We start from the raw sequence: 24,759 nt of genomic DNA on the forward strand, positions 1-24,759 counted from the left end.
ACGATGCCAGAGTATTTAATTGTAGATAGAGTGTTATACGCAACACGACATCGTAGCATGTGTCTCCATCTGAATCTTCGACTGTGCCATCAACCTGAAAGCCACCGCATCAATACCTACGTCTCGATACTCCGCACATTTGTCTTCTCATTCTCTCTAAAACCTTGAAAACGAAATGGACGTTCCTGGCTTCGCCTTGGTTACGGGAGCTGCCTCCGGCATTGGGAGAGCATCCGCTAACGCCTTTGCCCAAGAAGGATCCGCTGGCGTCGCGCTTCTTGATCTCAATGCTGACGCACTTGCTACTGTCAAGGCTGAAATTGAGGAGCAAGTCAGCAAGAAGCAACAAACCGGAGCAAACGGCAGCGCAAAGTCAATTCAAATTCTTACATACCCTGTCAACATCGCCGACGAAGCGGAGATCACCCGCGTTGTCAACGATGCAGCTGCCAAATTTGGCAGACTAGATTACGTCGTCAACGCCGCTGGTATTGCGATCAAGCATGCTGGTGGTGCTGCATTCGCCAAAACAGAGGACTGGCAGCGAGTTCTTGACGTGAATATCAACGGCACATTTTACGTCCTTCGAGCAGCCGCGCAGATTATGCTTAAGCAAGAGCCAATTCTTTCTACTATTGATGGCAGACCCCTCCAGCGTGGCTCTATCGTCAACTTTGGATCTATTCAGGGTGTGGTTGGCATCACCCTGTCGACTGCGTACACGACAACAAAGCATGCAGTCATTGGTCTTACCCGCACCGCATCTGAAGATTACGCTAAAGATGGCCTGCGTATCAATGCCATTTGCCCTGGATACACGGAAACTCCCATGACAACAAAGAACCCTGAGGTATTGAAGGCTATGGAGGAGAGAGTGGCTAGTGCGGTGCCGATGCAGAGGATGGGCCACGCAAAGGAGATCGCGGACGGAGTCTTGTATCTTGCCGGAGGTCGGAGTTCCTTTGTTACCGGGTCTGCGTTGATGGTTGATGGAGGCTACACATCGAGGTAGTGTTCGTTTCACATCCTTGGAAAAGATGGAACGCTGCGCTCGGGTCTTGAGAGGTTTCTGTGTTATACAACTTCCCGAATAATACCTTCTATGCTTTTGAATTGGGGTTTTTCCCTGCTGGATTCTTGCCGATTTGCCGATTGAAAATTGCTTTCGGAGTATGTCGACAGCCGTATTTGTGGATGCCATCGTTGACATTCATCCAGGAAGGTTCAGTGACGAGATGTGAGTCCGATCAAGGCTCTAGTTAAACCCAAAATCTTATATCTACTCCAGCTTTCGTATTGACCAACGTTGAATCGTGCGGGTTTTTAGTCAAACCCGATCATTCTCAAGCATTGTTCACTTACACAGGCTTACAACTTCAGAGGTCCGAACCGTAATTGAGTTTTCGGCATGTGGCGCCACCTTCCGATGTTTGTCTCTGAGCTTAAAACTTACGTTTTGACGGGAGATGTCAAAGCAAAAAAACATACCTACGCCCGATAATACTTGATATGATTCGTCAGTAGGAGATGATGGCATTGACGTGCCCAGGGCCGGGAGAGGCCCCACATCTTACCGAGATGCATCGAGTTCGAATTCCATTGCCCCTAGATTGAAGTCATGGAGCCGAGGTTCAGGCAACATATAAGTGTTGGGCAATTTGATTCACAAGAAGAAAATAAGTAGATAATCATTGTTCCCACAAACCCAATCGAAATTTAACAGTCATGGTACGAGTTGCGATTGCCGGAGGTTCTGGAGGCCTAGGCCGTGTGATCACGAAGGCCGTTGCTCGAAGTGGGAAACACGACGTGTTCGTACTTTCACGGAGAGTAAGTCGATGAAGGCTTTCATCGTGAATATGCATTAACATTGTCACACAGTCTCTGAGCATCTCCGAGCAGACCATTGGTGTTGGGTGCTTGACAGTTGACTATAGTAACGTTTCTCAGATCACCGGTCTCCTGGAAAGCAACAACATCGAGGTTATCATATCAGCCATTGGGATCGTGTTCGAAGACTCGTATCGTGCGCAGATGAACCTGATTGAAGGAGCTTCTCGTTCGACAACTGTCCGGCGATTTGCACCCAGCGAGTTCGCCCTCGACTACGTTCAAGGCGTAACCCAGCATGTGTTATTCGACTCCGAACAGGAGTATCTAATGACTAACTTCCGTACCAGAGGATATCCTTTTCCCGTCCCCGGGTCTCAGATGTACAAAGCTGCCGAGTACAAAGTGGAGACCCTCGAAAAGTTGAAGTCCACCCAGATGGAATATACTAGATTTATATCCGGATTCCTGATGGACTACTATGGATATCCCGCTGTACCCTGCCCCGTACTTCCATTAGCAGTTGTGCTAGACGTGGAAAATTGCCAAGCAGCAATTCCGACCGACGGCAACTCGCCCGTGACGCTCACCCATTCAGAGACGATCGGCAGGTTCGTGGCAGCGAGTCTCGACCTGCCTCGCTGGCCCAAGAAAGCGTTGATTATTGGAGATACTCTGACTTGGAACCAAGCTTTGGAAATCGCGGAGGAGGCTCGCGGTACGATGATTCCGTCTTACAGCAGTTGCAAAGTCTGCGACTTCCCTCCTACATACCACCCCACCAGCACCCACTGTTAGTGCTGCGCTGGGCCCGCCACCCTAACACTAACACCACCAAACCCAGCCCCACGACCAGAACCCTCGCCCGCGATGGCCTCACAGCCAGCCGCGGGCCCCTCGCAGGGCCCCAACGGCCTCATATCCTCTATACATAACCTGCCGAAGACCCCTCCCCCCCCTACCTCCCTACCCCCACGTCCGAGGGGCCTCACGCCCCCCCCTATCTGGCCCCTGGGAAGAGGGCCACAACCGGCCACTGCCGCCCTTCAGCAAGCCCGGGAAGGCCGGGCCCTCCGAGATGAGGCCCTGAACCTCCTCGCAAAAGGCCTAGATGCCCTCATTGGGACGGCTCCAGCACGCCTGAAGGCTACAGCCCAGGACCTTATCGACTCCTTTACCAGATTTGCAACCGCAGAAATCTCTGGACCCACCCCTACCCCCGGGCCCGGAAAAACGTACGCCCAGGCCGTCGGAGGCTCCACTGCAGGTGGACCCCTCTCCGGCCCCGGCCCCGGCCCCCGGCCGAGCCGAACAACAGGCCGGCAGCCCACCAACTACGCAAACAAGCCAAAACAGACCCAGGATCTCCGCCTACTGGTTCGGCTCCCTGCAGAACATATCCCTACGTCTAGATCTCTGGCCCCTCATTCAGTAAAAATGGTAGTCACAAAAGAGCTTAACCTACAACCACAAGACCTAGTTGAGGTTCGCCATACTGCTACTGGCTTCTCACTGAGACCCCAGAACAAGGAGATTCAAGCCCTACTCCTGCAGAGGGCCCCTGAGATTAAGAACTGTCTCACAGCTGAGAAGGTAGAAGTGCCTACTAGATGGTACCAGTATTCCATCCCTTTTTGCCCCCTGTACTTCACAAGCCTGGATGGAAGTAAGGTGGGTATTGAATCTGAAATAGAGGAGGAGGTCCTTCTAAGGACAAAGCAAAGACTCCTCTCCTGGCGCCCAACCCGAGATAGCCCTAACCTGGCTACAGCTACGCAAAGCCTCATCATCGCCCTCCCTCAAGAGGTCAAGGAAGGCTTCCGCCTATTCGGCCAGTCAGGCCCAGCCCGTCTGCTTCCCCCAAGGAAGCGTACCCCCAAACGACACTCCCCTGGCTGCCAAGGCTTTCACTCAGACCGCTTTTGTACCAGGCAAGCTCTCTGCGAGAACTGCAGCAAGCCGTTAGGTACTCATGAGGCTGGGCCATGCCTAGCCAGGCCCAAGTGTGCTAACTGCTATGGGCCCTTCCCAGCAAGCCACACTAACTGCCCAGCCAGACCGCTACTAGTTAACGGAAAACTTGTCATACCCACCTATAAGGAACTGCGAGGGATCCGGAAGGTTGGAGGCAAGGCCTCAGATGACCTCCTAGCTAGCCAGACCTGCTCCCTGGGCAGCACACAGCAAGCAGAGGCCAGGCCAGGCGCTACATCTAAGCGCCCTCGACCCCTCACACCTACACAAGACTCAATTGTTGTTGCAGATACTGCTAGCATAACTGGAAGCAGCAGCAGTATGGATGAGGATGAGGCTGAAGACTCTGAAGCCCTCCCCCTTACTAACCGCCCTATCCGCCCGCTTCCAAGCAGCAGCAGAAGCCAGAGGGTAACACAGAAACCTGACTACAACGTTATTAATGCCTACACCCACCTCGACCTCGACTCAGAGCAGTAGGCTCAGGCCGGCTTCCCCACGGGTACTACGGGTCGCCCAGTGTAACGTGGGGAAGATAAGCCCAGCTCATACAGCTCTCCTGGAGCTCTGCTGGGCAGACCAGATCGATATAGTACTGATCCAGGAACCCTGGACAGGCTTTAGAGATAAGATGCAAATTAATACACACCCAGGCTATAACTCTTATGTGCCAGTTGACTTCTGGAACAGCAGAGACACAAGGCCTAGGGTCATGACCTACACACGCAAAAGTCTAAGGTTACGCATACAGCAACAAAGACCTACCCAATCAAGGGATATCTTATGGATTAAAGCTGGCGACGTTACTATTATAAACGTCTATAGGCCACCAGGTGAACCCACAAACCACACAACAAATACCCTCCTAAGATATCAACCACCAGAGAGAGCCCTTATTGCTGGGGATCTTAATGCCCGCCACTCTTCTTGGGAACCCAGCTCCCAAAGCCGGAACCGAGGGGACGATATTGCAGAGTGGGCTGAAGGCTATAATCTTGAGTTCATTGGGGAAGCTGGGGCTCCAACCCATACCCATGGGCATGTACTAGACCTCACCTTCTCAAATATTCCCTTTGCAGAGGCCCATGTCAGCCCACACCTACATCCAGGGGCTGATCACCAAGCTATCACAACAACTATGCCTATAAAAACCCAGGAACAGAGGTGCCAGACAAGCCTCCCTACAGTCTCAGACTCATCCCTCCTCCGGCTAGCCGACCTAGTAAGCGCAGGGATCCCAGCCCTGCCTACCTTAGGGGATACACCTACTCCGGCAGAAATAGACTCCCTAGCTACCCAACTAGTCAGCCTCCTTTCTACAGCTATCCAGGCGGTAGGGAAGAGACGGACTAGCCAGGGTAGGGGAGCCCCCTGGTGGACAGAGGAGTGTTCAGAGGCCCACCAAGCAGCTGTTAAGGCAAGGCGTCGACAAATCCAAGAGCCTGGGCTAGTAATACCACCGCCTATCCTAGAGGAGCAGAAGGCCTTTCTGACCACAGTCAGGAAGGCAAAATGTGCCTACTGGGCTGCTAAGATTGAGGGGGCTAGATCTAGCCAGAACCTATACCAGATACTAAGCTGGCGTAAGTCTGGCCTAGCTATCAAGGCCCCACCTCTACTAGTGGATGGACAGGCCATCAACAACAGCTACGATAAAGCCCAAGCCTTGCGGAAGGCCCTACTAGAGAGATTTGACGCTACAGACGACCTACCTGGGAACCCATTTGCTGCTCCTATAGTCCCAAGGCGTCTAATACCCTGGCAACAGATAGTCAGCATTGAGGAAGTACGCCAGGCAACTCTCACAAAGGCTACAACCCCTGGGATTGACGGGATTACTACAAAGTTGCTACAATCCATTTGGGGCCTGATAGGTGTTCCTATACAGCAGCTCTTTCAGACCTGTGTCCAAACAGGCTACTTCCCTAGGACCTTCCGTAAAGCAGAGGTGGTTATGATCCAGAAGCCAGGGAAAACAGACCTCTCAAAGACTGGATCCTGGCGTCCAATAGCCCTCCTATCCTGCTTAGGCAAGGGTTTAGAGCGGCTGATAGCAAAGAGGATGGCATATCTTACTATTCTAGAAGGGATAGCCAGCCCACAGCAGGTTGGGGCATTACCAGGGAGGGCTGCAGTCGATCTGACAACCTGCCTAACCCACGAGATCGAAAGGGCTCTGGATCTAGGGCTTACTGCTACCCTGGCGACAATGGACGTTAAGGGGGCATTTGACTCCGTGCTACGAAACCGGCTTATCCTCAGGCTACGACAGCAGGGCTGGCCTAGTAGTCTGATTAGGCTGATATTTACCTTCGCCTCCAGCCGGACCGCCCGAGTCAGGCTAGAGGAAACTACTACAGAGGACTTCCCTCTGTCCTGTGGGCTCCCTCAGGGCTCTCCGCTATCCCCTATTCTTTTTCTGCTCTATATAGCTGATATCCTGGCGGATAACCAGAAGCTACGGTTTGGCTATGCAGATGATATCGGCCTCCTAGCGACTAGCCCCTCTCTAGAGGAAAATGCTACAGCCCTCAGCCAGGAGGTCACTCAGATCCTCAACTGGGGTACAGATAATAAGGTAGCATTTGACCCTGCTAAGTGCGAGGCGGTCCATTTTAGTAGGAAACATAAGCAGAGGAAGGACCTACTAGATATACAGGCAAAGGACCTGACTATAAAGGCCTCAACTAGACCTATACGATGGCTAGGGGTCTGGTTTGATAAGAAACTCACCTTCCGGCACCACGTCGATATAAAGGTGGCAGCAGCAAAGAAAGTGGCCCAGTTCCTGCGGCACTTATCCAACACCAAAGGGGGGCTCCCTGCCGCTGCTGCTCGCCAAGCTGTCATTGCCTGTGTCCTCCCAATAGCCCTATATGGAGCTGAGACCTGGTATGCAGGGTTAAAGAGACCAGCTAGGAACAGCAGCACTACTACTACTAGCAGTAGCGCTGATAACCAGATAGCTACAGTTAGCACAAGGCAAAAGGGCCTGGTTAAGAGGGTAGAGAAGGTTATAACAGTAGCAGCAAGGGCTATCCTACCTGTCTGGAGGACCACGCCAACCAGCAGCCTCCTCCGAGACTCTGGCCTGCCTACCGCAAAAGTAGCTCTCGAAGCAGTACGCCTACGCTTCGCTACACGCCTACAGAAGGTTGACCAACAGCACCCCCTAGTCCCAAGGCTTTCCCAGCTAGGGCGGCGGCAAACAAGGCTTCAAAGAACAGCAGCCCTCCTACCTAAGTGCCCAAGGCCGTTGCTCCTACAGCCACAGCACCTCTCAGGATCACAAGACCCTACAGCTGGCCAGGATAAAGAGAAAGCAGCTAAAGCGTTTCAGGACTGGATTAAGACTGTGCCAGACAACCATACAATTATCTACTCAGACGGCTCTAAAGCCCCTAATGGGGCTACAGGTTTCGGCTTCGTTATCTACCGCAGCAACAAACGGATAGCCCAAGGGTGCGGCCGCCTTAACATTGCAGAAGTGTTTGACGGCGAGGCAGAGGGGGCGAGGGCAGGGCTCCAAAGGGCCCTCCTTACTTCCCAAGGCCAGCCTATACATATCTGCATTGATAACACCAGCGTCATTCAGGGGATCCGAGGCATAGCTCCAGACTCCTCACAAGCGGCCTTCCTGGAGATCCAGGAGATAGCAAGGATACAGAACATACAGACCCATTGGTGCCCAGGGCACCAAGGGATAAAAGGAAACGAAGAGGCTGACAGCCTAGCTAAGGAGGGCACAACACTGCCAGCCCCAAGAGGCCTCCTAGCTACCCTATCAGGGATTAAGCGACTGGCCAAAGAACGCGAACAACACCAGCATAGGAAATGGTGGAAGCAAGAAGCACCCCCCCGTTATACCCAGCTGGGGCTTAAGGCCACCCTTGGCTGCCCTCCTGAACTAGCTCTACCAAGAGCTACCCTTCACTATCTCCTGGCAGCACGATCAGGCCACGGAGACTTTGAACAGTATCATCAACGCTTTAATCACACAGAGGCATTGCTCACCTGCTCCTGTGGGGAGGCTAAAGAGGCAGACCACCTGGTCTACTGCCGTAAGACCCTAGTGAGGAGGCAACGGTGGCCTATCCTCTACCCTTATAGCCGAAGGGAGCCTCTAGGACCTATAGGCTCCCTAGAGCGCTACTTTAAGGGTCTACTTATCGACTCTGAAGGCTTCCAGGCCTTCCTTGACGTGACAGACTTCTTCCAGAAGATCTGCCCGCGTTACTAAGAGATAGGACTTAACCTATCCTCTCAAAAACAACAGACTACCTATAGTCACCAGGACAGCAGATTGCTATAACGGAACTAGGGCACCAGTGGGAACTAGGGATGGATAGAACACATATTGGCCCTCGGGCAAGATCTGGAGGACGCTAGGAAGAGACGTGTACTACAGAGTATATAGCTAGAGCCTGCGGCCCTCCACGCCACATACCCTTCGGGAGGTCTGCCGCAAGGGCGGCTGCGCCCTTGCCGCCACGGCGTTAAATATCAAACAAACAAACAAACAAACAAACAGTTGCAAAGTCTGACGCAGGATGATAACAGGCAAAACGTTCGACGTCAAGATCGAGTCTCTCTACGACCTCAAAAAAGGTATCATAACGGAGCTCACCGGGAACAAGCGGCGATACATGGCGTTTCCAAAGGGAATTTCGGATGCGGTGCTGTGTGTGTGGAACATCGGCTTCATTCAGGGCTTCTATGACTTAGAGGAGGGACTGGCCAATCCTGACAACATGCTGAACCAAGTGTTCCCGGACGTCCCGGTGCTGGGCTTCAAAGAGTTCATGGAAAGATGCTGGAAATAGTGAATGAACCTAGCTTATGAGAAAAAAACATTCAGCTGTGTCGTTGCAGATTGCTCCCGCTCATACCGACGACATGGCCTGCGCGACGTTCTGGGGATTTAACATCAGCTAGAAGCTCTTCCCTGTTGGCTCATTAAGCAGCATATCGGTGTTTCATCACCACTGAACGCACATTAACTTTCCGACAAGTATCCCACTTCAATTCAGGCAAAAGTCTTAGCTGTTTTCGGGGATGGTTCGTAACTTTACCCGAGTCCACGTCCGCGGGGGTGGATCTCGGCCGACATCGTGGTCCTCGCCAATTTCCCCCCATCTGCCCCTCATCTCGAATCATTCGTTCGGCAGCTGCGGGGCATCACAAACGCCGCCGGTGGGCACTGCGGCTTTCGCGACATCCGAGTGGTCAATTCTGCGCAGCAAGTGTCATATGCCGCTGTTCGTGGCATCGTTTTTATCCTGCGATCTCCATCCATCGAGCCATGGCAACAGGAGCAACTCCGCACGCGGGACGCAGGCGCATGGTAGTACAAAACTGAGAAACCTTTGACGTACCGCCGATTACCCCTCACGGATTGCTCTGTTCGTCCGCCAACATTCTTCGTCAACGACTGTTTGGCGACATCTTCACTGATCACTGAATTCAAGAATCAACCCCCTCCAAGAACGTCAAAATGCCCTTCCCAAAGACAGAGGGAAAGCTGGTTTACGCCTACGATGCTGAAAAGGTTTGGGTTGAACCATGGGGCCCCAACGCATTCCGAGTTCGAGCCACCAAAGCCCGTGAGATGCCTACGGAGGACTGGGCTCTGCTGAAACCAGAAGATACCGATGTCAAGATTACCTTCGATGAGCAGGGTGGCACCATCACCAACGGCAAGATCAAGGCAACCATCACAACAGGTGGAAAGCTTTTAATGTGGAATGACAAAGGGGAACTGATTCTCGAGGAGTACTCAAGGCATCGTCGGGATGTCCTGGACCCCAAGTGCAGTGCCCTTGATGTTGAGGCTCGCGAGTTCATGGCGATTGTTAACAGCAATGACTATCACCTGACCGCCAGATTTGAGAGCGTCGACCCGGACGAGAAGATCTATGGAATGGGTCAGTATCAACAGAGTTTCTTCGACATTAAGGGCCACGATCTGGAACTCGCCCACCGCAACTCCCAGGCCAGTATTCCGTTTGCATTGTCATCGCTCGGCTACGGATTTCTCTGGAACAACCCGTCTGTGGGAAGAGCTATTCTTGGACGAAACATTATGAGTTTCGAGGCCAAATCCACAAGGGCCCTAGATTACTGGATTGTGGCCGAAGACTCACCTTCCAAAATCGTCGAGGCATACGCCGACGCCACCGGAAAGGTTCCAATGATGCCAGAGTATGGTCTAGGGTTTTGGCAATGCAAGTTGCGATATCAGACTCAAGAGGAGCTTCTTGAGGTTGCTCGAGAATACAGAAGACGTGAGCTACCGATCGACCTCATCGTGATCGACTACTTTCATTGGCCGAAGCAGGGCGAATGGAAGTTCGACCCAACATACTGGCCCGATCCAGACGCTATGATCAAGGAGCTGCAAGAGCTCAAGATTGAGCTCATGATTTCGATTTGGCCGACAGTCGACCATAAATCCGAGAACTGGGACGAGATGGTCGAGAAGGGATATCTCATCCAGTCTGATAGGGGCATTCGTATCGCCATGAACTTCCAAGGGGACACCACGCATTTCGATGCCACGAATCCAGAGGCGAGAGATTATGTCTGGAAGAAGGCCAAACAGAATTACTATGACAAGGGCATCCGTGTCTTCTGGTTAGATGAGGCCGAACCAGAGTACACCGTGTACGACTTTGATACCTATCGATATCATGCGGGATCCAATGTTTCCGTCGGCAATATCTATCCCGTCGAGTATGCGCGAGCATTCTACGAAGGAATGGAGGCAGAAGGTCAGCAGAATATCGTCAACTTGATCCGCTGTGCTTGGGCGGGAAGTCAAAAATACGGTGCACTTGTCTGGAGTGGCGATATTGCTTCTTCGTGGAGCAGTCTGCGAAACCAGGTAGCAGCCGGCCTCCACATGGGTCTTTCCGGGATCCCTTGGTGGACCACGGATATTGGAGGCTTCCACGGTGGTGACCCTCGCAATGAGAAGTTCCGCGAACTGTTCGTTCGTTGGTTCCAATGGGGTGCATTCTGCCCAGTGTTCAGACTTCATGGATGCCGCGAGCCAGAGCAGCCTCAGCATGGTACAACCGGAGGTGCTGAGTGCCACAGTGGTGCGCCGAACGAAGTATGGTCATATGGACCTGAGGTCTATGAGATCTGCAAGAAGTATATGTTCCTTCGCGAGGAGTTGAGAGACTACACAAGGACCTTGATGAAGCAAGCTCATGAGAAAGGAACGCCTGTCATGCGGACTCTGTTTTATGAGTTCCCGGATGATAAAGAAACTTGGAGCATTGGTCAGCAGTACATGTTCGGTGACAAGTACCTGATTTGTCCTGTATTGCACGCCGATAAGAGGAGTATCAAGGTTTACCTGCCCAAGATCGATGGCAGGTGGAAGTCGCTTCAGAAAGGCAAAGAAGACGCATACGAGGGTGGTCAGTGGATCGAGGTCGACGCACCCTTGGATTGGATGCCGGTATTCAAGAGAGAGTAGAGATTACTTCCACTCATACCAATTCGTTGAAATCGAGAGAAATTGAAATTTGTCCGTCGGCCTTCGCTTCAAAATGCATGAATTCGACATGCGATCAACTTACAGCTGACGCTACAGAATGTACTCCCCAAATGCCTTGTGATGGCGGACGCCTAGTACAGATGATTTAGAGTTTTGATGCGGGTAGTAGGTATAGACGACGATAGGGGCGACGACGACGACGACGAGAGGGACGATACTACAGATAGTAAGAGGGATTTAAATAGAGAAGATAAAGATATTAATAAAAGTAAAGATGATAAGGATCATACTAATAGCATAATTATTCAAATGATATAGATCATTGCGCTTAAGGTAAGTAGTTGTCCGCCTAAATAGCTAGAAGTATCAGCCCGGATCGCAAAACTCATCACTTATTACGACGATATCAAGTGAGGCAAATCTCAACAATTCCAACATCGGCGATCGAGTCAAAGGCAGGATGCATAGAGTAAAACTCAACCAGCCCAAGTCGCTCGTATGAACGTTCTTTTTGTCTAGACTTTTGCACAATAATACCACCCCAACACGCCTGGGAGTCTGTATATAAAAGAAGGCATTGTACCTCTATCCGACCCGGAGTCACAATCTCTGTGGGTCAAACACGGTTCTCGAAATATTTCTTCCCATCGTGACCTTGAGCCAGAGTCAACTGGGCATCCGGCCAGAACACCACAGTCTCGTGATTCAGGCCGCAGTGGCAACCAGGTTGAATTGCATGATGACACCGATAGGAATCGTCGTACGTCGGAATTGCAATATTCGATTCGACCTGAGCTGTGTCTCCAAAAAGGCTGAACTGCAGTGTGCAATGTGGCTGGGTTGCCGTCGAATTTCCGCGCAAGAGTAGTCGATCTGGTAGATCTAGCATGACATTCATGAGCCTTCCCCGAAGTGGCAAACTGCAACTGGAGCTAATGATGTAGCGAGAATCGTTGTAAACTTTTGGGTAGTTCACTGCTAGAATTTCGGCATCGACAACACGCCGAGAAGATCCGCGAATCAGACTGTACGTGATCGGACCTTCAACAGATGCCAAACTCCAGGACGGCGCCTGTAGTTCGGTGCCAATTTTTGACATGGGGAAGAAAATAGTTTCATTCCCAGTGGAATCGATACCACCCCTACCAGAATAGCGCCAAAGAAGTCCTGGGAGTATATCTACTTCCCAAATTCCGGCCAAGCATCGGTCTTCGCTACGATCCAGAATTTGTGTAGCCATGGCTAGGATGGTCAGAAGCCGGTCCTTTTCGAAAGAGATTTTCGAAAGAGAGGGACATGATAGTGAACTGCTCGACTACGGACGTGTACCAGTATTCAATCCGATGCGAGTCAGTCCACAGGTAGCATACTTCTAAATGCTGGCATACAGTAATGGCGTCTTGGAACGACTTCGGCCTGTCGTCCCATGGAATTCCATCCCTTCGCATGGCGACATTGCTTTTTGTTGTGACACATATCTGTTGCTTGCCCCATCGATGGCTTAAAGCGACGAATCGCACATTCTCGTGGTTCGCTTCCGAGAGACGAAGGCAGCGTTTCGATTCGCCAAGATAAAGAACTCTGCGCGGAAGCGGCGTAACATCAGTAGCTCGGCAGGCCGTTCCTTTATGTCACTCGTTACAATGTTCAATCCAAGAGGTGACAAGATCCATGCACTGATGAGAGTCAAGAGATTTCGACACTGGAAGAAGATATCCGATCTGCAAACTATCCGTCAACTTCGGCGGGCCAAGAAGCTCCAGGTTTGGTCGAATCAGACTGGGATTGTTTCCACCGGCTTTGACGTGATATTTATCTCGCTGAAAATCCGTCGGAAACTACTGTTCTTGTGTGATAGCTAACCGCAGAATCGTGGCAAGTGGACATGTGATTAGACTAGAATCTCGATTATTGAATAGTCGATACTCCTCGTAGTTGAATTCTTTTCCATTGACATCCAATGTCTGCAAATGCTGCATGCGTCGGGAACATGCCGGGGAAGCCGCGCACCCATTATTGTGTGCTTTTGTGTCACGGGCTAGAGCCCGGCCGAGATCTCCGGCTTTGCCGGAGCAGCTACCGAGATCCGGCTCCGCCGGATCCACTATTCTGCTGTAGCACACCGCCTAGCCCCGGTCTGCATCACTGCTGCTAGGCGCCTATCCCTGTAAAGTCCTTTCCTCCTTCTTCAGCTTAGAATAGTCAATCGACGGCACCTCTACGTTGAACAAGCCTAGGGGCCAGCCCCTTACATTTTGCTATTCTTGAGCACTTGATGTTGTGTGATTGCAAGACGACTGTTTCTCGATTGAGCTCAGTTGCATCGTATGTGCTTCGAAGGTGTGCTAGACCGGCCAACATGCATCACTAGTAAATTCGTTTTGTGGAGGCGTGCGATGTTCCCCGAAATCATGATTCGTCACATTATTTCCATTTTAACTGCGTACAAAAGAAGCTAGCCTAGTTCGGGCTGCTCTTGATGATTCACGCGTCAAGGAAGACGCGTTTGGTGACTAGGTTTTCTCAACCAGGACTGAGATGAAGCTTCCAACCGGCGTTCCTCATCCAAATAGGCTCTTACTTGAGCTCCCAAGTTTCCTTGATGAGGTCGGCAGCCTTTTCACCAATGCCGTAGGCCGGCATCTGCGTGTGGCCACCGTTGAGGGTTGGCATGATACTGCAATCAGCTACACGCAAGCCTTTGACTCCTTTCACAGTGAGGGTATGGTCCACAACAGCCTTCGGGTCGTCTGCCCTGCCCATTGCGCAAGTACCAGCAGCGTGGTAGCCTAGTTCGTGATCTTAGCAATTATTCAAGGATGTTAGGTAACTGGTGGAGAGCTCACAGGTGGTTGCGTTGTCTTTCACGTAAGGAATCCACTCCTCACGAGTCGTGTACTTGTGGTGTACAAGTTCGCTTGGCCAAGAACCCTTGACGATACCCTTGGTACCCTTGCCTTGCATGATGATCTCATTACCAAATCGGCACGCCTCAGCGAGGACCTCGACGTCAAGAGGGTCGGCAAGGTAGTTGGTATCGACGACAGGGACCGCGGTGGCATCAGTGCTGCGAAGGGTCACAGTGCCCCGAGACTTGGGGGCAAAGAGCTCGGCGATCATGCTGAAGGCATGCTTGTTGTCGACGGGAAACTTATCAAACTGCTTGGGCCCACCGTAGCATTCGGTGGTGAAGAACTCAATGTTGGGTTGCTTCGGCGTGAGACCCATCGGGTCACGTCCCTCTTCGCGAGGGGCATTCTTCCACAAATCCGAATCGGCGAGACGGTCATCTAAGCGGGCGTACGCAAAAGCACCAAAGGGAAAGGTCGACAGAAAGCCCGCCTTGTGGTCCTTCCAGAGAGCATATGTCTTCGCAAAGTTATCGCCGTGGTAAACATGATGGTCGTTGGTCAGGCCCTCCTTTTCAGTCTCGTAGAACATAAAAACGATCTTGATGCTCCTGTAAGCAGAAGGTTTGACACATATGTGAAGAAGGTAGACTCACAAGATGATCCATCAAATTCTTACCGACACCGGGCAAGTCAACCAAAGTCTGAATGCCGAACTTCTCCAGCTCAGACTTGGCACCAATGCCAGAGCGATTCAGGATATTGGGACTACAGTAGGTACCGCCGCTCACAATGATCTCTTTGGTTGCTTTGATGTTGACGGAGGATCCGTCGGGCTTGACTGCACGGACGCCAGTAGCCTTGAGCTCCCCGTTGACGTTCTCGATGATAACCTTGTCAACGTGTGTTTGAGTCTTGAGATGCAGATTATCCCTCGTGTTGGCGTTTGTAACGAAGTTGGCTGCAGTTGTGCGAGTTCCCTTGTACACCGTTCTCGGCGCATGGCCACATCCATGAGGGTTGTTTCCATGGGTGAACATGTCGTGATCAAGTGGGAGTCCCTTGTCAACCATGGAGTCCATGATAAGGTTGGAGATGGGAGCGAGATCATGCGGCTCGATGTCGAGGTGGCCTTCGGTGCCATGGTCGGAAGACGCCTTGAACCAATCCTTTCCGTGGAAGTTCTCGGCCTGCGCAAATTGCATGTTAGAAATGCGAACGACTAATGAGGAGAGCGGAGCAATCAAAGGGTCTCGGATTTACATACCTTGCGGATATACTTGAAAAAGTCTTCGCCACTCCAGCCCTCAGCGCCCCAGTCATCGTAGTCCTGCTTGGCGCCTCGAATGCATAGAGTACCATTGCATCCTGAGCATCCACCGAGGAACTTGCCCCGACTTAGCTTCACTTGTCTGTTATTAACAGCAGCCTTGGGTTCGCTGATGACGTTCCAGTCGGTCTCCTTGTCGAAAAGTTGGGACCAACTAGAATGCGAAGCAGAGCTTGTGAGCATTGAACGATAAAGTGAGTTGCAATTGCGGTTCTTTGACTCACCCCCCTGTCATATGTACATTCTCCAAGTCCTTGTTGTGTTCGCCAGCCTCAATGACAAGAACGCTGGTGTTGGGGTTCTCGGCAAGTCGGCTAGCTACAACGCAACCAGAAGTGCCGCCACTAGAAAACAGAGACAGCCAGGTCAGTTTCCGAGGAGCCCCCAAAATTTGTGTTCTGTCCAAGTGCCAAGGACCTACCCGCAAATGACGAAGTCGTAAACGAGATCTTGAGGAATAGAACCCATGTTGAAAGCTCAGGACTAAAGTCGGGATGATTTCAAGAGAATTTGCGAGAAAGCTTAGACAATGACGAGAAAAATGACCGATGCACCCCTTCGAGTGGCTAGGTCGCGGATTCTTGTATGCACCCTCTCACGCAATGTCTTAGACCCGCGTCCGATTCTCGCTTTCTCCTCTCGCACGTATCAACCTCAACTCCCCCTCATCTGACATGCACCAACCTGCTATCTACCCCTGAAGTATGCTGAGCTTGCCCTCATACGACTGGGGAAAGCTGCGCCGTTGCCAAGTGATGCCCATCTTCTCCAAAAGGAAACTGAACCGCTTCAATGGCCGGTGGTTTCGGTGGTAATGGTCGCAACCTGCAGGGTCTGGCAGAACCATCTCCACCACGGCTGGGCCGATGTCTGGGGTCCCCGCACACGCAAAACAGCTTTAACCACTGTTGGTGCTAGGATTGCGTGTGTCTTCAGCGACCGTCGTGCATGAGAGCACCCACAGAAGTAATGCAGCAACCGGAAGCAACTCCGGGGTCGATCCTCTGAAGAACATGCACGAACTAAGCCCATTGTGAATATCCCAAGACCTTTTGTACAGCGCCAACGACGCTTCGACATGGAAATTGTCCGGCTCTATGCCGGGTTTCGCTGGGCGACAAACTACCGACCGACGATCATCATTAGTGAGACTTCATGAACCAATGGGAATGCTGGTTGCAAGGCATCGCAGGATGCAACTTCTAGGGCAGTCAAAATCTCTCAAGTTCACAGCCCAGAAATGCGACAGTTACAGAAGTTGCCCCTGGCCTAGAACGAAACGAAGGCAAAAAAGGGATCGGGAGGCTCTGAATATGATCCTTCTCAGCCGTGTTTGAAAGGTTCTTCGTCGTACGAAGGCTTGCCTCCTCCCTCTTTCAGTAGGGATGAGGCGTACCAAGCTTCCTCAAGACCGTTCAGGTTGCATCCTGCCATCGAATGCTCCGATACTGCAGGTCATGATCATAATTCGTAATTGGCATCGAACCATTAGGGTGAATCAATGCAACATTGTCGTTCTAGAAGACCCTCGATACTCTGCAGCAGTTTTCTTGGTGATATTTCAGCGTTCTCGCAACATGAAAGTAAACGCGAGCAACTCGCACAGAAATGCATCCAAGAGTCGTGCTTTTTGAGTTGTGGAGACAAGTTGACCATTGGAGCCCGAGAACTTCCATCAAGGTCTGGGGTGCCTTTCTCCCCCGTGGGAAATCTGGAACGAGCAGAATTATGAAGCTCGGGATATGGGGCCGGACGGGAGTGGCGCCCACATCACTTCTAATTTTGACTGACTGTTCCCTTTCGCCGACCGACTGTGGGCCGTCTCCATCTGTGTTTACGCGACGAATCTGATAAGGGGGGTTGAAGAGATCAGGGATTTCCCACAAGAGGAACCAAATCCGCGTCTGCATTCAGCTTTGACAGCATCGCCAACTAGCCTACCGGACAACTGGAAGATGAAAACTGTTGACCCATTTTACGGAAATTGTGAGCAATTGTCATGCGTGACTATGAGACCTGCGGGTAATGGAGAATGCACACGTACCCTTCATGGCCTGTAATACTTCGTAATATGGAGCGAGACCCCTGCTGGCAAGGCCATGCCCTTGGGGGTCTATCTTGGCGATAATACCCTCGACCATTCAATTGCTTCCGTTTGGTCTGAGAAATTTTTCAAGTGGTCCTGCGGATCACCGCTCTGGCGGATGCTACGTTGTGTTGGACCAAAGACGCACGGAGACTGGGCCCTTTTCACCTTCAGCACACGGATACCTAGTACTTATGGGTTGGAATTGAAGAGTCCAAATGGATAACATTGCTTGGCTAACATTAGCCCAGCCTATCTGATTCGTTGTGAATAGTGATGATCAGTGCGAGCTCAGACCTACCGGTGAGCCGCCAGGGAATTGTGAATGTTCAAGTCAACGGTCATATCCTTGAGAGACCAGGAGAGCTGTCCAGATTTGGAAATACTCAGTGGGCGAAGGAAATGCGCTATGCCTGGGATATGTGCAGAACAGGGACTTCATTGCTGCGCGATGCTCATACAATCACCGCCGAGCTTTGGCTTATCTCGCCGCAGGAGCCGACATGAACAGCTGGCCGACTCATATTCCATGCCCGCACGTGGTTGTCGGCTGGAAGGAATATCGCGGCGGCCCGATTCTGTGCCAAGAGAGTACATGGATGCCTTGATTCCCCGGGAGCCTGATTAGAACGATTTTCCCGTCGATCGCTGCCTGCCCAAACAGGAGAGGGCATTGTCAATTGTGACTTGCCGGAACTTCGGATCCAAGGATTGTCCTTTTCAGTAGCACCCGCTGAAGACGTTATGTCGTTTCGGGGGCTACTCCCCTGTCAATCACACACAGGGGAAGCAGACTCGATCCTCATCCAGATGGCGAGAAAACGTTGTACGTAAACACATTTTGATCGAAGGAATGCGGCTTTTAATCCGAGGCGCCCCGAGAACTCCCACCGGCCTTGTGTCGGTTGTTTTGGTGGTTCTGACGGCTGTTGAGGGTGTTTTGCTTGGCTGGCCTCTTCACTCCTTTCGTGTCTTTTTCCTCTTTCACAATGGCGACTCCCTTCCAGACTGAGGCCTGGACAGAGTACGGTCTTGGTGTAGTTGTGATTTTACTTCGAATATTCGCTCGCTGGAGAATAATCGGCTTCAATTGGCAAGGGGATGACTATTTCGCAGTTCTGTGCTTGATTTTCTGGACTGTAAGTCACACCAATCATATTCCAGACGTCTTGGACAGATTGCTTACCTTAACTCTATCTTGTAGTTAGAACTGTGTATGCTGGAGCTCATCGGTTGGCCTGTCCCTTCCCTGCAATTGTTCAGTTCGACGTCTAATTCGTGCCCCTTCAACAGGTCAAAATGGAACCAACATTGGGATTACCGACGAAATCGGCGCGACCCTGACACCCCAAGAAATTGCAAAGTTCGAATTTGGCTCGAAGTGCCTGCTGGCGGGATGGAATTTCTACGTTACCCTTATTTGGTGCTTGAAGGCTTGCATTCTCTTCTTTTTCAGCCGCATCACGTACGTCCTTCCTCCGTCCTTACCACCTACTCTATAAGGAGTCGAGCTGAACATGGCTGTTTACACAGACTTGCGACAAGACAACAAAAGATCGTGAAATGGACTGCTATCGCGACCATTTTAGCGTATTGCGGCGTAATCGTTGTTATCTGGGGGCATTGTATACCCGTGCAAAGAAACTGGCAGGTTGTGCCATACCCAGGAGACGAGTGCACTTTGGCCGTTCCAAACTACTTGAGTTTGGTTGTTCTCAATGTAACGTAAGTTCTTTTGCTTTTAAGACTAATTCGTGGGAAGGTTTTGGGGCTAATGATTGTTCAAGGACTGATATGTGCATTGTTTCAATTCCATTGCCTCTTCTATGGACGGTGAAGCTCGGTATCAAACGCAAGCTCGCCATTGGTGTCCTACTGTGCTCGGGAGTTTTCGTCATGATCGCTGCCTTGCTACGCTGCATCCTGTCGTTGAAAGATATTGACGGGATCAATGTCAGCACCATCTGGGCCATCCGAGAAACTGTAAGCAACATCTATCCTTTGGAACCCCGAAAAGTACTGACTTGTTGTTCCCTGCCAGTTTGTTGGCATTATCGCCGTGAACGCAGCTTGCATCAGACCTCTCTTCTCTTCGGCTCACTGGCTCAGCTCGAGTAAGGGCAGCAGCAGCGGGGCCATGAAGTACACCGGATCAGGTGATAGATATGGTCACCAGCTGGTCACGATTGGAGGTGGCGGCCAGAGCACCGACCGCTCTATGCCTGCAAAGAGAAGGCACAACAAGTACAACATGACCGAGTTCGACAACAACTCAAGCGAAGAACATATTGTCAAGTCTTCCGAATCCGCCAACTGGCCTCAGGCTAGCGGTGACCGCGACGGAAGCTTGACAAGTAAGTCTAGTGGTCAGCATGGTGGAATCATGGTCACAACTACGTACGAGGTAAAGCCCGCAGAAAGCCAGCGATGAGTGTGTGACAGGTCATTTCATCTATGGCGAAGCTGAGTTAGAAGGGAAGAAAGACGAAGAGGATCCGACGGGAGAAACCGAAGGCAGGTAGCTTACGTCCTTATAATCAAGCTAAGAGCTAGCTATTGTATCTTTCATTAATACTCATTTGCGATGCCCACCAACACAGAATCAGTCATTCAACGTGCATCCTACGTTGGTGTTCACTTAAGTCTTCCACGTGTTGCTTGATGACATCGTAGCGTATTATTGACGTTCGGGAGATTGCCGAATACGATTGTTTACACGAGTTGCTGACCCTTCTTGTACCTGCATATTGACGCTGTTTGTATGTTCGCTTTGATTGGCACGGGAGTGAATGACAGGCGAATATTACCCTTCTGAGATCGAATCTGAAGGATGACTCGCAGGCTGCATTTAGCCGGCGGGGTGTCCAAGTAATTAGACGTGATGGACGGTTGACGATCGTATCCTGCAAGCCATTTTGAGAATCGTCCTTTGTTTCTCCACGAATGTGAAGTAGACTTTATTGCCCAGAGTAGGGCATCGGGGATGGGCGCAGACATACCTACCCCACACACTTCGTCTTCCCCGCAATGCCACTACAACTCATTGCATCACGAGCGTCGGATTTTGGCTAGCAATCGGAATGGAGCTGCAAGGTGTGCATGACAGGCGGAAGTGCAGTGTCATCAGAGGTAGTCGACTTACAAGCGAAATCTATAAAATGAGACTGATGCCTTGAAAGGTCTATCGAGGGAATAAATCGTCGATTAAGCTTGGGTTTCGAAACTTCCCTAGTCACACAAGAGACAATGAAGCTTGCACATGCCTTGTTCATTGCAGCATTGCTTGCCACCGCAAGCAACGCCACATCCTCCTTTGATGGAAGTCGTTACCTCTGGTACACAAAACCAACAACAGAATGGGAACAGGGCGCTCTTCCGATCGGCAATGGACGACTCGGGGGAACTGTTTGGGGAGGTGCAAACGAAACCCTCACCATCAACGAAGATACCATCTGGTCCGGTCCTATCCAAGACCGAACTCCTCCCAACGCCTTGGCGACCCTACCTGTGGCTCGTAAGCTGTTTCTCTCTGGCAAAATTACCGAAGGCGGCCAGCTTGTGTTGAGGGAGATGACCCCGGCCGAGAAATCCGAACGTCAGTTTGGATATTTCGGCAATTTGGATCTTGACTTCGGACACAGCGGTAACTTGGAGAACTACGTGAGGTGGCTTGACACAAAGCAGGGTAACTCGGGCTCCTCGTACGCTTTCGACGGAGTTAACTTCACGTGTGTATAGTCTTTTCCGCTTATTGAATACTCTCTCTAACGATTTTGAATGATAGGCGGGAATTCGTCGCGAGCTACCCAGCTGGGGTGCTCGCCGCTCGTTTCACATCCAGTGAGGAAGGTGCTCTCAACCTCAAGGCTAGCTTCAGTCGACTGGCAAACATTTTGGTCAATGTTGCATCCACGGCAGGTGGCGTCAACTCAGTGACCTTGATGAGCTCTAGCGGACAGCCTCTTGATGAAAACCCAATTTTGTTTACTGGTCAGGCTCGTTTCGTGGCACCGGGAGGTATGCAGAGCCTCTAAGCTACAGTACCCGCTCGTACTGATTTGAAGTAGCGAAGTTCGAGAACGATGGTTCCGTTCTCAGGATCACGGGAGCTACGGCCATTGACCTGTTCTTCGACGCAGAGACTAATTATCGCTTCGCGTCTCAGGACGAATGGGAGGCTGAGATTGATCGCAAATTGAACGCTGCACTGACCAAGGGTTATTCAGACCTAAGGGATGAAGCCCTCAAAGACTCCAGCAGCCTTCTTGGGCGGGCTTCGATTGATCTTGGCAAATCACCGCGAGGACTTTCTGCGTTACCCACGGATGAGAGAGTGGCCATAGCCCGGAACAATTCGAGTGATGTTGAGCTGTCGACTCTCACTTGGAATCTCGGCCGCCACATGCTCGTTGGAGCCTCACGAAACACCGAAGCCGACATAGATATGCCCGCGAATCTCCAGGGCATCTGGAACAACAAAACCACGGCTGCTTGGGGCGGAAAGTATACTATCAATATCAACACCGAGATGAATTACTGGTCTGCTGGTCCAACGAATCTGATCGAGACACAAGAGCCTTTGTTTGACTTGATGAAAGTGGCCAACCCAAGAGGCAAAGCCATGGCGAAGGCCATGTATGGCTGTGACGGCACAATGTTTCACCACAATCTGGACGTTTGGGGCGACCCGGGTGCGACTGACAACTACACATCTTCTACCATGTGGCCCATGGGCGCCGCATGGCTTGTACAGCATATGGTGGATCATTACCACTTCACGGGTGACAAGACATTCTTAGCAGACGTTGCCTATCCCTTTTTAATCGACGTGGCTACGTTCTATGAGTGTTATACCTTTGAACACGAGGGTTATCGAATCACAGGTCCTTCGCTGTCACCAGAGAACACTTTTGTCGTCCCGAGCAATTTCAGCGTGGCTGGTCGCTCGGAGCCAATGGATATCGACATACCCATGGACAATCAGCTCATGCACGACGTTTTTAGTGCAATCATCGAGGCGGCGGACATCTTGGGAATCGATGATACCAACCAAGACCTGAAGAAGGCTAAGGATTTCTTGCCTCGCATCAAGCCTGCGCAGATTGGTTCCAAGGGCCAGATCCTCGAATGGCGCTATGAATACAAAGAATCGGCGCCTAGTCACCGTCATCTTTCACCTTTATACGCTCTGCATCCTGGGAAAGAATTCTCACCATTGGTCAACGAAACGCTGTCCGAGGCCGCTCAGGTTCTACTTGACCGTCGCAGGGATGCGGGATCAGGAAGCACAGGGTGGAGTCGCACATGGATGATCAACATGTACGCACGATCGTTCAGGGGAGCGGATGCATGGGAACAGGTGAAGGGTTGGTTCGCTACGTTTCCCACCGCGAACCTATGGAACACAGATAAGGGATCGACATTCCAGATTGACGGAAACTACGGTTTCACAAGCGGTATCACGGAAATGTTGCTTCAAAGCCACACGGGTACTGTGCATATTCTTCCTGCTTTACCAGGTGAAGCCGTGCCAACGGGTAGTGCAAAGGGATTGGTCGCAAGAGGCAACTTTATTATTGATGTCGAATGGGAGAATGGTGCCTTCAAGAGAGCAGGTATTACATCGAAAACTGGAGGTAAGCTGAATCTCCGGGTTGGAAATGCTGAGAGTGTTCTTGTCGATGGGGATATGTACACTGTTGAAATAAGGACGACTGAAGGGCAGGTTTTGGAGATTACGCCAGCTTGAACTTATAAGTGTATGCCAGATTTCACAAACCAAGTGGTATTGCGCTTGTTGTATGTTCTGATACAATGTAGCAAGCCTCAGAGCTCTAGGTTGTGGAGGTCGTGTCCCCAAAGGCAGGAGTAAATGATCAATTTACTGCTCTTCCCTCTTGGCAAGCCATATATTCGTTCATCAAGCAGACAGTGACTAAGGCATAGCTTTGAAGAAGAATCTATGATACGGACATTCGCTCAGTTGAATTAGATGACGCGCTGCTAACCCTGTCATGGAAGCGTCATGATAGATCCAAGATCGGACGTGAACTTTTAAGTGTATGCATGATTTCCGACAGAGCTTCTACATGTGATCCTCGCTAGGCTAGTTCAAGTTAGATGTACATGCTTCAGCAGCGTTCCACCTACCGTCTTCGAAGTTCTAGCCGCAACAGCAACAGTGACTCTGCCTGCGACAGAGAAATTCAAGGCATCCGCAGATTCAGGTTCCATGAGAGCCTTTTGGACGTATTTCCGCCTGTTTATTCCCTGATGTTCTGACTGCCACATTTGAGGAGCTGCATAATGCGACCAACCAACAAAGTCAGTCGCAGCGTGGGGAATGCGGCAGTAATGCCATTCTAGCTCTTGTGGCGTGCCAGCTTGTGGTTGTTTCACAAAAAATAAAAAGGATTCTGTTGTGTGTTGAAATTCCTTGGAAAGCTTCAAATTGACCACTGTACCTCCCAAAATGTTCGCAGCTGTGTCAACTGTATCTGCAAACCAGTTTGACTCGGCATCTTCATATGCGCTGCTATTCAAAGCTGATTTTTGGAAGCGAATATCGACTATGCTTGAGGTTCCCAAAAAACTTCCCACAGGCAGCGTCCTAACTTCGAAGAATTTGTCTCTTGTATCAAACGAGAGTAGAACCCCAGCTTTGGCTGCCGGTGTTCTTGCAAAAGGCGTTGCTTCGATCACACGACGGCCCGTTCTGTTCGTTGGCAAAAACATATCCATAGGATGGGTCTTCAGTCCTCTTGTGTCACAAAGATGAATCGGGACTCTTGGATAAGGACACCTGACAAATCGACCCGTGGTTGGATCTCCTGACAGTAACACACCTGTATCTTCGTTTTTATGTATGGTGTCAACATTGAAAATGCCGATATACGATGACCAACATGATAGAGTTCGAAGTTGAATCGATAGCCCCGCGTTCGTCGTGCTGTATGGCTGTGGCCTATTGTTTTCTCGAGGGGTGAATTGAGATGCTTCTTCGAAGGCATGTGGGCGAGACGCGAGTATACTCCCCGTACCAGAAAATGCAGCCCAAGACCAGCAGAACAAAGAATGATCGTCCGAAACCTTCAAAATCTCTTCTTGCAGTCTCATGAATGCTCGAGACCCCTCCCCGTATATAAAAGGCATAGATATGCCGAAAATTCAAAGCATACAATAT

At 51.0% G+C, this 24,759-nt stretch overlaps 6 protein-coding genes across 6 annotated transcripts; 5 read left to right on the forward strand and 1 right to left on the reverse strand.

Moving 5' to 3' along the window:
• Positions 1 to 175: 175 nt before the first annotated feature.
• Positions 176 to 1,012, forward strand: fabG-5 (3-oxoacyl-[acyl-carrier-protein] reductase FabG; the record flags this gene model as incomplete). Its single annotated transcript, XM_032023595.1, has 1 exon — positions 176 to 1,012. The coding sequence occupies one exon, from the start codon at positions 176 to 178 to the stop codon at positions 1,010 to 1,012; it is 837 nt and encodes a 278-aa protein (XP_031879739.1).
• Positions 1,013 to 1,725: 713 nt separating this feature from the next.
• BOA1-4 (Oxidoreductase BOA1) lies at positions 1,726 to 3,584 on the forward strand (the record flags this gene model as incomplete). The annotated part of the gene is made up of 4 exons (XM_032023596.2): positions 1,726 to 1,830; positions 1,882 to 2,623; positions 2,675 to 3,449; positions 3,524 to 3,584. The coding sequence occupies 4 exons, from the start codon at positions 1,726 to 1,728 to the stop codon at positions 3,582 to 3,584; spliced, it is 1,683 nt and encodes a 560-aa protein (XP_031879738.2).
• Positions 3,585 to 9,298: 5,714 nt separating this feature from the next.
• CGGC5_v014246 (putative family 31 glucosidase ORF2) lies at positions 9,299 to 11,290 on the forward strand (the record flags this gene model as incomplete). Its single annotated transcript, XM_032027954.1, has 1 exon — positions 9,299 to 11,290. One exon carries the CDS (start codon positions 9,299 to 9,301, stop codon positions 11,288 to 11,290), a length of 1,992 nt encoding a protein of 663 aa, XP_031875705.1.
• A 2,598-nt stretch (positions 11,291 to 13,888) lies between these two features.
• SDH-1 (L-sorbose 1-dehydrogenase) lies at positions 13,889 to 15,958 on the reverse strand (the record flags this gene model as incomplete). Its single annotated transcript, XM_032027955.1, has 6 exons — positions 13,889 to 14,100; positions 14,158 to 14,761; positions 14,817 to 15,350; positions 15,428 to 15,644; positions 15,715 to 15,834; positions 15,912 to 15,958. 6 exons carry the CDS (start codon positions 15,956 to 15,958, stop codon positions 13,889 to 13,891), a joined length of 1,734 nt encoding a protein of 577 aa, XP_031875709.1.
• A 2,607-nt stretch (positions 15,959 to 18,565) lies between these two features.
• On the forward strand, positions 18,566 to 20,007 carry CGGC5_v014248 (uncharacterized protein; the record flags this gene model as incomplete). The annotated part of the gene is made up of 6 exons (XM_066153062.1): positions 18,566 to 18,715; positions 18,781 to 18,790; positions 18,870 to 19,041; positions 19,110 to 19,301; positions 19,364 to 19,559; positions 19,618 to 20,007. 6 exons carry the CDS (start codon positions 18,566 to 18,568, stop codon positions 20,005 to 20,007), a joined length of 1,110 nt encoding a protein of 369 aa, XP_066007687.1.
• Positions 20,008 to 20,822: 815 nt separating this feature from the next.
• FUC95A-1 (Alpha-L-fucosidase 2) lies at positions 20,823 to 23,325 on the forward strand (the record flags this gene model as incomplete). The annotated part of the gene is made up of 3 exons (XM_032027957.1): positions 20,823 to 21,304; positions 21,361 to 21,593; positions 21,644 to 23,325. The coding sequence occupies 3 exons, from the start codon at positions 20,823 to 20,825 to the stop codon at positions 23,323 to 23,325; spliced, it is 2,397 nt and encodes a 798-aa protein (XP_031875710.1).
• Between the last annotated feature and the right edge of the window lie 1,434 nt (positions 23,326 to 24,759).

The sequence above is a fragment of the Colletotrichum fructicola genome (assembly GCF_000319635.2).
Source record: "Colletotrichum fructicola Nara gc5 chromosome Unknown KSG_Nara_v1_contig08, whole genome shotgun sequence".
Taxonomy (NCBI): Eukaryota; Fungi; Ascomycota; class Sordariomycetes; order Glomerellales; family Glomerellaceae; genus Colletotrichum; species Colletotrichum fructicola.